The sequence below is a fragment of the Sinocyclocheilus rhinocerous genome, unplaced genomic scaffold (assembly GCF_001515625.1).
Source record: "Sinocyclocheilus rhinocerous isolate Xijiao unplaced genomic scaffold, SAMN03320098_v1.1 scaffold1405, whole genome shotgun sequence".
In the NCBI taxonomy this organism is placed as follows: domain Eukaryota; kingdom Metazoa; phylum Chordata; class Actinopteri; order Cypriniformes; family Cyprinidae; genus Sinocyclocheilus; species Sinocyclocheilus rhinocerous.
Window position 1 is genome coordinate 497,259 of NW_015645543.1, and position 16,183 is coordinate 513,441.

Below are 16,183 nucleotides of genomic sequence, written 5' to 3' on the forward strand. Positions count from 1 at the left end.
TATATATATATATATTATTTATTTATATATATTATTTATTTATTTATTTTTTGTTGCTGTCTGCCAAACATTCATACAGTACTTACCATTTGAAATGTCTAGGTAGGCAGCATATTAGGTTGTGTTACCTAATCCATAGCTATGTTGCTGTTATTTTTTGTTCATTATTCAATGACATGATTAACTTGGTATTCTTCACTTCCTGTTTGTTGAGGGGGAGGGGGAGCTGAAAAGTGCTGTACTGAAGGAAGAGATCGAAAAATTGCATGAGGAAAAAAGCATGCTACTCGAGACCATTGAAGATCTGAAGCAGATTGTGGAGCAGACTGAGCCCAAGGCGAGTACAGCACAGCCCTTTAATATTCCTTCATGCGGCAGCTGCTTTGATCTTCAGCCACTTTTGCTCTCTGGAACCCATTTTAACAGCTGCATTTTTACTGGCCCTGGCCAGGTGAAGGACCTTGCTTTAGGGGACACAAAAGCAGACTTCTCTTCCACACCACTGGTTTTGGACTCAAACTTGTGAATGAGTTTTGTTTCAGTTTGCGCATCATGTTTGAATTTTAACTGGTGACGCAAACCTTTGGGTCTTTTTTTTATGTGACCTTACAGAGTCCTGAGTAAGCATTGAAAGCCCAGAGACACTGTGTTTTGTGTTCATTAATGATGTACTTCAAAACAGCCACTTATGTTAAGTACATTTTGTGGTGGTCTGCATGACTTCTCTCAGTGTAATAACAGATCTGTTTGTAGAATTTTTGGTGTCCAAGGCCCAATAAAAAAGTATATGTTGTAAAATAATCTCTTGTTATCCTCCTGTTTTGAAACAGATTGAGCACTCTGGGAACGCAGATTCAACGTTGATTGCAGCCCTGCAAGCAAAGATAGCCTCTCTCTCTCTGGAAAACCAGCAACTTGCCCAAATAATAAAGGTAACTCACCGTAAAAATTGTGATTACCTTACAGATGACGTAATTTTTTCAGTTAAATAAAATCTTTGTAGGATGACTTCTTTTGGAGAAAATATTGCTATGTCAGGCCATTCAAACAGTGAGTATTCCGAGTTAAGACGGCCTGTGTAAACACTGGGAAACATGTTTGGACATTTTTACAAATTTGTTTGGTTGGTTGAAATTGCACACAGCACTTTTAAGCAAAGAGCATTTGGAAATAAGGAAGTGCATTGCAAGTCATTATCTTTTCTCACCGAGCAGAAACGTCCAGCTCCACAAGGAGAGGAAGGCCAGGGAAGTTCCCGTCCAAACAGCATTGAGTCTAATGCCTCGTACCACTCCACCCATGCTGATTTTGAGCTCTCTAGCGACGTGCATATCCATACTGGTGACGAAGAGGATCTTTCAGAGTTGTCTGTTCTGGACATCAGTGGTTCGTCAAACAAGCATGAGATTGAGGATGACACAAGACTGAGTGCGGATAAAGAAATCGGACTGCTACGGAACGCGCTGGAGAATCTGCAGGCCAAACTTCTAGAGTCCAGAATGGAGAACTGCACCCTTCAGGCCAGACTAAACACTGACTTTGAGAAAATTGAAGTTGCATCTAAAAGCATGGGTGAAGATACCCAAAAATGCCAGGAAGCTTTGCAAGAGTTACAGATGAGGGGAGATTCTGTGAGTACACAAGAGGACAATGTGGTGCAGAAGTTTCAGTATTTGAAGAGCTGCCTGGAGCAGGAGGTCAAAGAACTGAAGGGAAAGTTGGCCGTATCGCACGAGGAGGAAAAGCGAGATGCTTGTTTGATAAGGGATCTTCAGACTCAGCTCAAACGTGGCCGTCTATCCGAGGAAGAGCGTCAAGAACTGAAGAACACCTACAACACTTTAGTGGAGAACATCAACCAAGAGAAGGCACTGTTGATCGAGAAGTACAAGGAGTCTCAAGAGGAGATCAGGATGCTCCAGGAGGCCCTTCGAGGCACTGTGCCGGTGGAGGCTGCTGCCAAAGACTTTGAGGAGATGAAGGCAGAGCTCGGCGAGATTATCGATGGGCTGCAGCGGAGGCTTTTGGAGCTCTCAAAATCGTACAGTGAGGCCAAAAGCGAGCTTAGCGTCGCCCGCAACCAGCTGCAGTCCAAAGCTTCAGAGCCTAAGGACAAGGCAGATGTGGCCCGTGTCATCAAGGAGGAGCATGAGCAGAAAATTCAAGAGCTGGCGTTCAAGATGAAGGACATGCAGAAGGTATTGAAGGACACTGAGGCTAAGCATCAAGCGGCACTTAAAGAAATAGCCCAGGTTAAACAAGACGCCGAAATCCAGGCTCAATCATCTGTAGCTATTGCAGACCACACCCAGGTTGTGGCGTCCTTGGGGAATGCCATCAAGAACCTGGAGTCGGAAGTTGAAGTTCTTAAAGAGCAGCTCGACCAGAAGACCTTGCAGGTGGATGCTTTGCAGAGCAGACTGACAGTTAAGAAGGATGTAACTCCAGATGATTCATTATCCCGAATGGAATATGAGCAGATGAGGGAGACGCTGGAGGGTGAGATAAGTCACCTGAACCACCTACTGAAGGATGCTCTCAAGAAACAGGATGAGATGGCTCTGGAGGTGACCGCCGCTTGGCAGGAGGTGAAGGACGCCAGAAATGAGAGAGAAACAGCACAGGAGCTGGCAGTGAGCAGGGAGCAGGAGTGCAGTGCATTGAATACCAAGTACAGGGAGGCTCAGGAGGTTGTTGTCCAGCTGAAGAAGCAGGTGGAAAACCATGTGATATCTGAGCGAGAGAAGAATAAAAAGGTGATTTTGATTCTCCTGCTCTCATTTCTGTCCAACTGATGCAGATGTGTCATGTTAACAACTAAAGCGTCATGTTTGTTAATTATTTACAGATTGATGAGCTCTCAAAGGAAGTTATGAAGTTAAAGGATGCTCTGAACAGCCTTTCACAGCTGTCGTACACTAGCACCCCTAAGAGACAGCAAAGCCAGCAGGTGGACTCGCTCCAACAGCAGATCAAACAACTGCAATATCAGCTTGCTGTATGTTACAAACCTTGTTCTGCTTTAAATTAGCAAGGCATCTAATCTTCTGTTTCTTTATAAGAAATATAGCAAGTGAACTGTTCAAAAATTTGGGGATGGTACAATTTTGTAATGAATTTTAAGAAGACTCTTATGCTCACCAAGGCCTCATCTATTTAAAAATACAGGGAAAACAGTAATATCATGCAATTGTAATATTTCTTGTTATTATCCATGTTGATAACAGTTGTGCTGCTTAATATTTTTCTATGAAAACCATGATACATTTTTTAGGATTCTTTCTATAAATAGAAAGTTCAAAAGGATGGCTTTTATGTAAACATATCTTATATAAGATAACAGAAACATAAATGTCTTTACTGTTACTTTTGTTCATTTTAATGCATCCTTGCTGAATAAAAGTATTAATTTCATTCAAAAGAATGTTACTGACCCCAAATATTTGAACAGTATTGTGTAATCAACAGAAAATGAAAAGTGGTATTGCATGAGCATGACATGCACCATATGTATGTTCAAAATTGCTTTCCAAACATATTCAAAGTAGTTGCTTTCTTTTCACAATAGGAGTCAAAGAAACGTCACCATGAAATTGTCTCAGTCTACCGGATGCACCTTCTTTATGCTGTCCAGGTCTGTATTTATTTACAATCAGTTCATATTATAGTGTACAAATATCAACAAGTTTGATTCCATCCATATATTGTTAACTTATTAAATTGTATGTGTTTTTTTCTCTTAGTTCAGAATAGCCCTTTTAAACTCTCTAACCTTTCTTTTTAGGGCCAGATGGATGAAGATGTGCAAAAAGCTTTGAAGCAAATACTTGTAATGTGCAAAATGCCATCCGAGGCCAAGTGAACGAGCTCTGAACAGCCTTTCACAGCTGTCGTACACTAGCACCCCTAAGAGACAGCAAAGCCAGCAGGTGGACTCGCTCCAACAGCAGATCAAACAACTGCAATATCAGCTTGCTGTATGTTACAAACCTTGTTCTGCTTTAAATTAGCAAGGCATCTAATCTTCTGTTTCTTTATAAGAAATATAGCAAGTGAACTGTTCAAAAATTTGGGGATGGTACAATTTTGTAATGAATTTTAAGAAGACTCTTATGCTCACCAAGGCCTCATCTATTTAAAAATACAGGGAAAACAGTAATATCATGCAATTGTAATATTTCTTGTTATTATCCATGTTGATAACAGTTGTGCTGCTTAATATTTTTCTATGAAAACCATGATACATTTTTTAGGATTCTTTCTATAAATAGAAAGTTCAAAAGGATGGCTTTTATGTAAACATATCTTATATAAGATAACAGAAACATAAATGTCTTTACTGTTACTTTTGTTCATTTTAATGCATCCTTGCTGAATAAAAGTATTAATTTCATTCAAAAGAATGTTACTGACCCCAAATATTTGAACAGTATTGTGTAATCAACAGAAAATGAAAAGTGGTATTGCATGAGCATGACATGCACCATATGTATGTTCAAAATTGCTTTCCAAACATATTCAAAGTAGTTGCTTTCTTTTCACAATAGGAGTCAAAGAAACGTCACCATGAAATTGTCTCAGTCTACCGGATGCACCTTCTTTATGCTGTCCAGGTCTGTATTTATTTACAATCAGTTCATATTATAGTGTACAAATATCAACAAGTTTGATTCCATCCATATATTGTTAACTTATTAAATTGTATGTGTTTTTTTCTCTTAGTTCAGAATAGCCCTTTTAAACTCTCTAACCTTTCTTTTTAGGGCCAGATGGATGAAGATGTGCAAAAAGCTTTGAAGCAAATACTTGTAATGTGCAAAATGCCATCCGAGGCCAAGTGAACGAGCCAGTATTGCAGTTGTTCATGAACTGCCAAAAAACAGTGATCAAAGGATATTCATCTGAGAACTAAAGTCCAGAAACCTTCAATCAGAATGACACATGTAGTCAAGCACTGCAATTGAAATCACCATTGGCTTACCCCTGATATTTTGGAAATGTATAGCGAACTTGAGTAATTTACGAAAAGGGGAAAACAATTGATGTGCGCACAATCTCTCTGCTCACACAGTGCCAGACAATGAAACACAATCTATAGTCAGTGATTTTCTGAAATCTGTTTTGAAAATTGTTCTATTTTTGTACATTTTTTAAAAAGAATCAGTATTTGATCCTGTTGTGAGGCAATTCTAATTATTTTGTCAGTTTGCATTGGGGTAGAATGCAAAAACAAAGCACAATGTGTGTTTGCCTGCATAGCAGTCCGTTGCAACCTTTTACAACCGTGTTTTCTGTCTTTTTCAGTTGTAGTGTAGTGCAGCCACCTGTAGTATCTGCATGCTGTGAAAAGTCAAGTGGCTCGATGTTTGTTCTAGGACATTGCGACCTTTTTCAGTAGTGTTGAATTCTCCACTTTTTCAGGGTAGGTGCTTTGACAAATTGTCCATGTGCAAATGCACTTTTCTTAGTCAGTAATCAGTCTTTCTTCGATGCCAGCTTTAATCTGCCATTTATAGGACACCTGATGGGTTGTGTCCATGTGCCTCTGCTAATTTTTAAAGCCTGTGGTAATATTTTGGAGGCCATAACATATGAAGCGGCACTACATTTCTTTTGCATTATGCTTGGTCCAACCAGTTTTCTGCACTAAAACATTTTAGTTTTAGAGTTGCACATCCTAAATATGTTGTCTGTAATAGTAATGAAGTCACTGCATGTTAAACAATTACAGTAATTAGTAGTGTACTAAAGACTCCAGTGACACGGTGAAGGGTGAGTTAGCCCTAGCACGTCAGTGTAGTTGTGGTTTTTACAACAAATAAGGATTGGAAAGGATGAGATGGAATTTGTTAAACATTCAGCGTACATGTACTACATCAGTGTAGGGATAAACACACTTTCCCACTTTAGGAGTTGCTAAAATGTGGGCCATATGAAGGATTTTTGACACCTAAACAGTTGTAAGTGTTAAGAAATATATAGTAGCACTTGAAAACATGCTATTCACATGTAGAGCATGGTGCAGATGTCATTTTATTCATGCACTAAAGCCTAGCTCATTACCTGGTTTAGTATGGTTTTGTAGCTTTTGAATGTAATTTGAGGGACACATATGATATAAACGTGTTTATAAGGAGTAATTGCTTTCATAGAAAATATAGCGGAGTTTTGTATTGAGTTTAAGTTCAAATTAAGAATTGAGTGTCCATTACCTAGAAATAACACTATTGTGTGCCATGTTTGCTTTTTGTTTCTTATCCATTACAGCTGCTTGCTGAGTGCCATTGCATTACTAAACAAGTACAAAAAATACAGAACACAATTGTCAGAGATCATATAGCCCAAATTGCATCAGAAAATGTTCAACAAATATCTGTTAACTTCAGTTTCTGAAGTGAAAATTTTAAAGGCAAAAATAACTGCCCTGTTGAATGCCCATGATATTGTTGAGCTCTTGTGTCATATTTCATGATCAGTTCATAGTCAATTCAGTTGTTTTTCATAATGTATTTGTACGTTATTGAGTCAGACAACATGCTGTTGGCTGTTGTATATTTTTGAATAGTTAATAAACTTATGAATTGGTATTTATTTGTCTTCAATGAAGCACAATTGGGATTAGGAGTGAGTTATGTCACTGTAGCGTAGTTTAAATAATGTAGAAATATTACAGGTTGTTCTACGCTTATGTAAGAACATTTTGTGCAACAAAATGCTTTCCAGCTATTGATTCATAATTTGTATTCTACAAATGTGAATACAGCTTCCCAGAGGCGGGAAGAGCTCAGCACTGGCTTCAATTTCATGGCAAATGGTGATTCTGCATTGAGTTTTTATTATTATTTTATTTTATAATCTGCTGGATCACTGTACCTTGACGCTCAAGCGTCTTGTGCGTCATCAATAAACTTGCTGTGAATTTAAATTAGCCCTTAAACCTTATGACTAACCGTTCTGTGGTAACACTTTAAAATAAAAATTAATTAGTTAACTAAATTAGTTACATGAACTCAGTGAGCAATACATTTCTTATGTTTAAAATCTACTAATACATTTTTACAATAAGATAATGTATGTGAATATGCAGTGTTACAATAGATAATGTTTTACAATAAAGTTAATGTAATGGCATTGTTTTTAATAGCGCTGTAGGATTCTTATCAATATTGATAATTTGTAGTTGCACATCATGCTTTCTAAAAAATGAACTTTCATGCTTTCTTTTTCATCATGCTTTCTTCGTTGTAAAAGTAATGCTGTACAAGTTGAAGAATTTCATATTTGATATGTCTCCATTTTATAGTTCTCTCAAAGAAAACAAACACAAAAACAACACAGGCCAGCATGTGAGTTCTATTTCCTGTAAGTAATTTCATAAAATTGCTGCTTTGATGAAGAAGGCTGCTGTCAATGTTTCTAGATGCCATTTTGGCATGGAGAACAACTGTCAGCCCCTGAAGGCCGATCCAGAGACAATAGTCCATCTCGCTCTGAGCACACAGCAGCAGAATGTTCTCAGATGTCATGCCAACTGAATTCTGGGTAATGTCACCACTTTACCCTGTGGGATGACCCCTTTTAAAATGTCACTTTCAAACTTTGTTCATAGAGAATACCATAAAATTCAACCAAATAGACAACACATTAGAGCACTAAACACTGAAGTGCCTGCCATGGCAGAAATACCAGTAGCGGTTTTATAGGTTTAGAACTCTGTGGGGGGAAAACTCTTTAGTTTGACACAGATTAATTTTAAGACTTTCAGCTGTTATTCTTTGCCTGTCCAAAGAAATGATCTTGAATAATCCCTCCACAACCCACTCTACTCTGGACACTTAGTGTCATACACCAAAGTAAGTGTTGTCTCAGCTAGATGGTGCTGTTGACCAATATTCCTTAGAAAAGTTCTAAGGAATATGTAAGTCAAAAGTAAGCTATACAACAAATTCTATTCAGTTAATAAAATGTAGAGTTCAGATGCCAAGCCTCTTAAGTGCTGTTTGAATTTTTCTTCTAAAATTAGCATTTTTATCAGGCTCCTGTGTGTAGGTTCAGTAATTTTAAGTAAGAAAGAGAGCAAGTAAAAGAGGCAAACACTTGTCTATGAGTGGCTTATTAAAAAGGTGAGAAGTGAGTGTACAGTCTGGAAGGGGGAATAATTGTGCTCTTAAAAGGGACTTCAAAAGGCCAGTCGTGTCGGTGGAAAACCGTTAGCAACATGTGAAGGAAATGGCTCACGAGGGTCTGCCGCGCTATCGGCATGTGGTGGATCAAACCGTCTGGGGCGGAGGAACGGCAGACACCATATGTCCAACTGTCCTCTTGTCCATCTTTTTGTGAAACCACATTTGTCTCCCTGCTGTTATGTTCCGTGAAACGTGCTAATATGGAGCAATAGGGTTGGTTATGATCTGCACTGCCGATAAATCACTCAATACGTTCATTTGTCAAGATTATTCGGCAAACCTTGTAAAATCCCATTCTTACGCCGTAAAATCCGATGTATTTAATGCGACAGATGTTGTTGTTTTTTTTTGCATTAAATATGTTTTTTCAAAATGTTCCATATCTGCGCCAGTAGTTCGAAATGTCAAGTTAGCTATTAAATCTCAGAGAAAATATGGATAGGTCGATTATTTGAATATTTGCTTTTATCAGGAGCAGAGTTCACATATCGCTTTGGTACTGCCTATTTTTTACTAATTGTGTTATTATTATTATAATTTTTTTTTTTACATAAACATAACGTGTAAGTCTCCCAAAAGTTGCAGTTTGAGCTGCTTGATGGGCTATTTTCACAATGATTCTGAAATGTTTTATTTTGGTTACATTATTTTAAAAAATTTGTTACAAGTTAAAAATTTAGTTTAGGTACTCAATGCAACCTATCTAGTTGCAACCAGAATACCACACTGTGAAAAGTCGTAAAAATGTTTTGTGTTTGCTGTGTAATCACTACTGTAGCATGAATAATAATTACAGTCTACACAAGTTGTACTAGAGAGTATAGTAATGTTTTGGGCTAATACCAGCAGTTTGTTCTTGATTTCAGTATACAGTTTCGTTATTACAGCAGAAAATGCTGTAAGGTCTGTTCTGCAGAGGCTGGCAAACAACCAAGCTTCCTTCCCTTGCTGGTTCTCCATTGCAGTGGGGATTAGATGTTCTCTGCAAGTTTATTCATGGTATTATAAAATGGTGATGTAAATTCAGTGGCTTACAAATGGTCCCTTGGAGGATAATGTAAGTAAAGAGACAAGTATCAGGGATTTTACTAAAAAAAACCTCACTGGATTAGGCAGCGATATCAAAATTATGGTCTCCATTGATTTAATTCCAACTACTCCAGATGAGGTTTATCATGGGACACTAAATAATGAAAAGCCTTAAAGGGATAGTTCACCCAAACATGACAATTCTGGGATCAATTCTGAGAACCTGTATGATGTTCTTGGACCTCACTGACTTTTATTGTACAGACAAAAAACTTTTTAAAAATATTTTTTAACATATCTGTAACAAGTACCCTATTATTAATTTCTCTTCATTTACTCACTCTCAAGCTGTTCCAAATCTGTATGATTTTCTTTCTTCTGTTGAACACAAAAGAAGGTATTTTGAAGAATGTTGATAACCTAACAGTTGACGGTAGCCCTTGACTTCCATAGTATTTCTTTTCACACTGTGGTAGTCAGTGGCTACTGTCAACTGTTAAAAAAAAGTTTTAAAAGAAACAAGATGATTCCCCAGTAAAAACAGCACACCAAGGACAGAAAGTGTTTGTCTAGTTATGAAATCTCTTGGAGCATTAGAAACCCTCTAGAACTGCTTGTATTCCTCAGTCAGATCTTCAGAGATTGATTGCAAATTGTCACTTAGCACCTCATCATAGCCAAGTATTATTACTGCAAAGGCTTTTTGTCTAGTGGCCAAGTCTGGCTACTTATTCAACATCTGAAGGCCTTTTATTTTTTATTAATTGAGGTCTTTCAGCTTTTGACTCTTTGACAGGGGTCTGACAATGATTAGAGAGAAAAAAATGAATGGTTCTTTTTAGCATGCAAGTATTTTAGTCTTCTCTGCAGGCTCTGACACTTAATAGTAGACCAACATAACACGTTATATAAACATTATAAATTTGTATAATAAATGTTACTCGTTTTTCATTGCAAATATCTCACTCAAGTTATTTTTATGGCTAATATAAAAAATAATTTACTGCTTAGCTCAAATTTCAACAGCAACGTAACCAAACCGATACGCCTTTGCTGTCTTGCCAAATGTCAAGGCATGTTTTTTTAAATAGCAAATTTCTCATTTTAGGATATTTATTTATTTATCTATTTTGTAAGTCTAAGTAATAAGGCTGGATCCATCACACTGCACTAGACCCATGTGTTTCTCATGAGTGTGAATGTGTTATTTTGAATCTGGAATCTCAAGTCTTGCATTCCTTTTATCTGTGATCCAGATACCATCTGTACAAATGACCAATGCCACAAATGTACTTTTTTAAATGGTAGTTTGGAAACTTTTTAATACCAGTCATCATTTTTTATATTTCCATGTCGCCTTGAATTATTGTTTAACAAAACATGGAATTGTTTATTCTCATACTCTTCCACACAGGTGCTGCTGAGTGTTTATGAGCAGCCATTGATTTTTGTAGGAAATCCCACATCCTGCTTCCCATAAGACAAAGGTAAGAACCCCTGATGTGTTCACCGGAGCTCACAATAGATAGCACATGCTTTGCAATCCACAACCATTTATTCAAATACTGTAGAGCAGTGGTTCCCAACCCTGATCCTGGAGGCACCCCAACACTGCAAGTTTTGCATGTCTCCTTAATCAAACACACCTGATTCAGGTCATCAGCTCATTAGTAGAGACTCCAAGACCTGAAACTGGTGTGTCAGAGAAAATGACACTTTATTTTTAAATTTAAAATGTGTAAAATGTTCATTGACAGTATAATGTTAATCTATCTATCTATCTAAAAAAAAAAAGATAAACTATAAAGTATTTAGTATTTAAAGTTTTTCTTCAAATGTAACATAGGAATGTGTGTGTGTGTGTGTGTGTGTGTGTGTATTTCAAGACAATACATTCATAAACATACTGTATGTTACATTTGAACATAGAAAAAACTACATTTAGCCTAAATGTAGGCTACTAAAAGACTGGAAATGTTTTTACCTGAAATACATTTTATATAATATGTTTTGGCCTGAAAAAAAAAATCCTGTTTTTTTTTTGTTTTGTTTTTTTGTTTTTTTTTAGAAGAAGGGAAGAGAGAAGGGAAATGGAATCAGGACTTATTGCATGTCTTTGAAAAGTGCAACATTTGACACCAAATTATATTTCCCATTCGCATTTAGCATGTTATTATTAGTAATTTCATTGGCAGTCTCTTGCAAGTTTCACCATTGATTTATGAGTCCCTCTTTCTCATATAAAAGTTTTACATTTATTTACTTGGCATGCAATTTCTTACAAAAAGTCCTGTTTGTTACCTGTTAGATAAGCCTCACAGTTACATCTGCAAGCTTTAAATGAATGCATTTAAGGTCAAGCAAAAAAAAAAAGAAGTCTTAAATATCCAGTGCAATTAAATATGAGCAGATGATACCACACAGGAGAAATAAACAGAGGGAATTATCAGGTCCATTGGACCGTGCTCATAACTGAACATGTGAGACACCGCAAAAAACACTCTAACAACCCAGAACGTCTGAGATCTTGTGCAGCTGAGACCGCAAGCAGAAATGGATCTTGGATGTGATGTCTGTTGTAGAAACTCAAGAAGAAGAAAAGTCAAAGCAAGATGACTAATCTGTGGGCCCTGGATGTTTTTGTGCAAAGATAAATCAAGTGAAGCAACGTCAAGTCTCGTTAGTAAATGATGAATCAGGTCGAATATTTTGCAAATACGACCCGGAGCGGTTTCCTGGAAAATCTTGACATCATTTACACAGCTGCTCATGTAAACGGATCATCCTGAGCCTTTATTACACTTGAGAGCCCTGCGGTGGAGTTTCCTACAAGTGGTCAGGCTTCAGCTTAGGATCCGTCAGGGAGGTGAAGACCTCCCACTGGTGTCTGGGTAGAAACGGACCAAAGATAGACAGGACTAAATAAGATGCTGTTTTCATGACATTTCTTAATGCTTTTAGCTGCTCCGTGTGTTTTTCTCATTAGAATTTAGACAAAGTATGTTTTAGTTCAGCATTAGACTTCTTGAATTCCACTGTGAGGTTTGTCCATTAGGTCTTTCTCATTTGCAAAGTCTATTTGCTTAAGTCTAGAGGTGTCTAGCATGTTGACAAGTTGACAGAGAACTTTGATTAAAACGAGAATGTGTTTGAGCTTTCCCAGAGCTCATCCATGACTTATACCTCAACCTGACAACATATCTCTCTCGGAAAACTGATACTGATGACTCTTCTAACCCTTCCTGCATATTTCACGCTCTCCCGATCCACAGCATTAGAGTCTCATGATTGTGACCGACTCACACCGAAGCCACAGTAAGTTTCAAACATTTAGATACAGTCTGGAGGAAGTTTCCTGCAGTAAACTGTTCTGGATGACACTGGGTGCTATTGACGTTTCATTGGAGGTTATGGGAGGCGAGATAAGCTGAAGGGAAGAATACAAACCGAATACTTCAAAGCATCACGTGCCCACTATGTTATTGGGTATACGGCCAAACTACCGGGGGGAAGAAGATAATGCTTCAGAAGTATTTGAAAGCTGGAGATAAAGATCTCATCAGTGCCTAATAAATAACATTCTTCTGTGGTGTCTGCTCACAATAAGATGTCATGGATGCAGCATGCAGCTTTTAAGCATTAAAACAAGAGAAGTGTATCACAGATTACGTGGTTCAGATATCGAAACGTAAAATATGTTAATTATTATTATTTTTAAAAAATAAACTACCGAGTTTGGGATCAGTAAGATTTTTAATATTTTTTACCGAAGTTTCTTGTGCTCATTTTAAAATAACAGTTTCTATTTTAATATACTTTAAAATATAATTTACTCCTGTGATGCAAAGCTGAATTTTCAGCATCATTACTCCAGTCTTCAGTGTCACATGATCCTTCAGAAATCATTCTAATTATGCTGATTTATTATCAATGTTGGAAACAGTTGTGCTGCTTCATGTTTTTTTGGAACCTGTGATACTTTTTTCAGGATTCTTTTATGAATATATATATAAAAAAAACAGCATTTATTCAAAATGGAAATCTTGTGTTACAATGTACACTACCGTCAGTAAAAATGTTTCTTTCTTTTTTTGTTGTTGAAATAAATGAATACTTTTATTCAGCAAGAATGTGTTAAATGGATAAAAAGTGATAGTAAAGACTCATATTGTTAGAAAAGATTTTAATTTTAAATAAATGCTGTTCTTTTTAACTTTTTATTCATAAAAGAATCCAGAAAAAAGTATCACAGTCCCCCCCCCCAAAAAAAATGAAGCAGCACAACTTTCCAGCACTGATAATAAATCAGCATATTATAATGATTTCTGAATGATCATGTGACACTGAAGACTGGAGTAATGATGCTGAAAATTCAGCTTTGATCACAGAAATCATTTATATTTTAAAGTATATTAACAGAAAACCAATATTAGAAATTGAAATATCTCACAATATTAGTCTTTTTTTAAATTTTTGATCAAATAAATACAGCCTTGATAAGCACAAGAGACTCTATTAAAAAACATTAAAAATCTTACTGATCCCCAACTTTTGAACGGCAGTGTATATAGTAGTGCTGTCAAATGATTAATCGAGATTAATCGCATCCAAAATAAAAGTTTTTGATGACATAATTAGGTATTTTTAATGGCATGTGTTTTACCCTGATGATGTTTAGTAATTGTGTAGAAACGCAAACTGTTAATGTTCAATAGTCATAAGGCAAGTAAAGGTTAGTTTTGATTAACTTCAAGTCATCATGTTGCCTTCTTTTACCATTGATTTGTATTCTTTTATTTATTTATGGCTGCTAGGTTAATAACATTATATCAGTTAATTAACTGTAAAATATATATCCCATACTTCCTGAAATGACCTTTCCATTCTATTCCATTCTATTCTATTCTATTTTTAAGAGTTACTTTCTGGCAACAATAGCTGTCTTTTTTTTTTTTTTACTAAATATAATTTTAAAGTACAGAGCATCACAAAGCTAACTGACAGTGCAGCTGATATGTGTAAATGTCCATTGGCTGTTATTTATTGCAGTGTTGTGTCTTACAGGTTATGCTCAGTTAATGTTTTCTGACAGCACTTCCAGACTGATGAAATCCAACCTTTATGGCTCTGAAATATTCATGCCGATGCTCAATGTCTTTCCACTCTGTAAGTATGCCATGCTTTGTTCATCTTGTTCCAATTTCCCTTAGTGAACAGCCCATCCGTTTTTAAGATAATGAGGCAGGTCATCACTCTTTTGGACACTTGAGCATTTTTGAGCTTTCAGCTCTATCCAGGGATTTTTAAATCATATTACTATAATCACATTAGGCAGTATTATCTGCTGGTCAGTTTCCCCCCCAGGTGTCCAACCGAACACTCATTTCTAAATGACAGTAATCTTGGTTCGTTCTTCACTAAGTGGTTTTGAGGTTTGCTGGTTTCTTGTTTGTGTTTCTCACAGCAGGCAAAAGTCTAACCTCACTTTTATAGGGACAATTTGTTGCATATTTATTGTGTGAGAAATCAACAACAAATGAAATATAGTAATTGAGAGCAAATGGTTGGATTCAACATATTAATCTTATGCATGTTAGGAATAGTTCACCCCAAAATTAGGATTCTGTCATTATTTATTCACCATAAAGTTATGCCAGAGGAACAGTTTGAAATTTAAGTCATTCACTGAAAATCTTGATGGAAGGAAGAGAGGAAGTCATTTTTGGAACGTCATGATGGTGATGACAGATCTTTGGGTGAAATATCCCTGAGTTAATTAATTTTTACCATTTCAACCACCTTGATGTAGAAGCAAATGGAGCAAATGAAGAAGCTTACCAAAATATGATATTTTAAGCCCTTTAGACAGAGAACAAAGCCATTTTTAGTAATTGAGTAACAGTACTATACATTTGTGGTCCACTGTTATTTATATATTATAATGTTTATTCATATTTTGAATTAGCTTTGAATTAGATTTTGTTTCTATTTTATGTATTTTAAGTTTTAGTAAGTTTTATTTTATTTTATTTTATTTCAGTTTTATTTTATTTATTTTAAGTTTAGTGTAGTATTTTATGTGCTTGTCATTTTTATTCATTTTTGTTTTTAAATATATTTTTTATATTTAGCTTTGTTTTTATTTCAGTTTTAGTTTGAGTAATTTTAGTACTTCAGTTTGAATTAGCTTTGAATTAGATTTTGTTTTTATTTTATGTATTTTAAGTTTTAGTAAGTTTTATTTTATTTTATTTAAGTTTTATTTTATTTATTTTAAGTTTAGTGTAGTATTTTATGTGCTTGTCATTTTTATTCATTTTTGTTTTTAAATATATTTTTTATATTTAGCTTTGTTTTTATTTCAGTTTTAGTTTGAGTAATTTTAGTACTTCAGCTTATTATATTTCAGTTCACTGCCAAGGCAGCATTTCTAATTTTAGTTTTTCACGTTTTTCATCTGATTATTTGATTTTATTTCAGTTTTATTTAAATGAACAAAAATTATTTTTAATAGTTTTAATTCAGGGGTATAACGATAATGCAACACTTTCCAATAATGTTTCATTTGTTACCATCAGTGAACTCCATTATTAACATTAACTAACAATGTAAAAATACTAAAATAACATTTTTTTTATCTTAGTTAATGTTAAAGGGGTCATATGACGTTGCTAAAAAGAACATTATGTTGTGTATTTGGTGTAATGCAATGTGTTTATGCAGTTTAAGGTTAAAAAAACACATTATTTTCCATATAATGTACATTATTGTTTCTCCTCTATGCCCCGCCTTTCTGAGAAAAAAACGCGTCGATTTTTACAAAGCTCATCAGTCTGAAAAGCGAGGTGTGCTCTGATTGGCCAGCTATCCAGTGCATTGTGATTGGCCGAATACCTCAAGCGTGTGACAGAAATGTTACGCCCCTATCATACTGTGATGATGCCCTGTCAGGCCGGAGCGATGATTCA

At 35.9% G+C, this 16,183-nt stretch overlaps 1 protein-coding gene across 2 annotated transcripts in view; it reads left to right on the top strand.

Moving 5' to 3' along the window:
- LOC107706485 (ankycorbin-like) overlaps positions 1 to 6,579 on the top strand; it is a 46,961-nt gene extending 40,382 nt beyond the window's left edge. The window contains exons 13-19 of one of the 2 annotated variants that reach the window (XM_016510208.1): positions 215 to 337; positions 831 to 932; positions 1,215 to 2,756; positions 2,849 to 2,998; positions 3,569 to 3,634; positions 3,785 to 3,853; positions 4,833 to 6,579. In XM_016510208.1, coding sequence (XP_016365694.1) covers positions 215 to 337; positions 831 to 932; positions 1,215 to 2,756; positions 2,849 to 2,998; positions 3,569 to 3,634; positions 3,785 to 3,853; positions 4,833 to 4,841 — 2,061 coding nt within the window. In that variant the 3' untranslated portion in view covers positions 4,842 to 6,579. Of the gene's footprint in view, positions 1 to 214; positions 338 to 830; positions 933 to 1,214; positions 2,757 to 2,848; positions 2,999 to 3,568; positions 3,635 to 3,784; positions 3,863 to 4,832 lie in introns of those variants that run through there. The other variant, XM_016510207.1, reaches the window with a different exon arrangement.
- Positions 6,580 to 16,183: the final 9,604 nt, after the last annotated feature.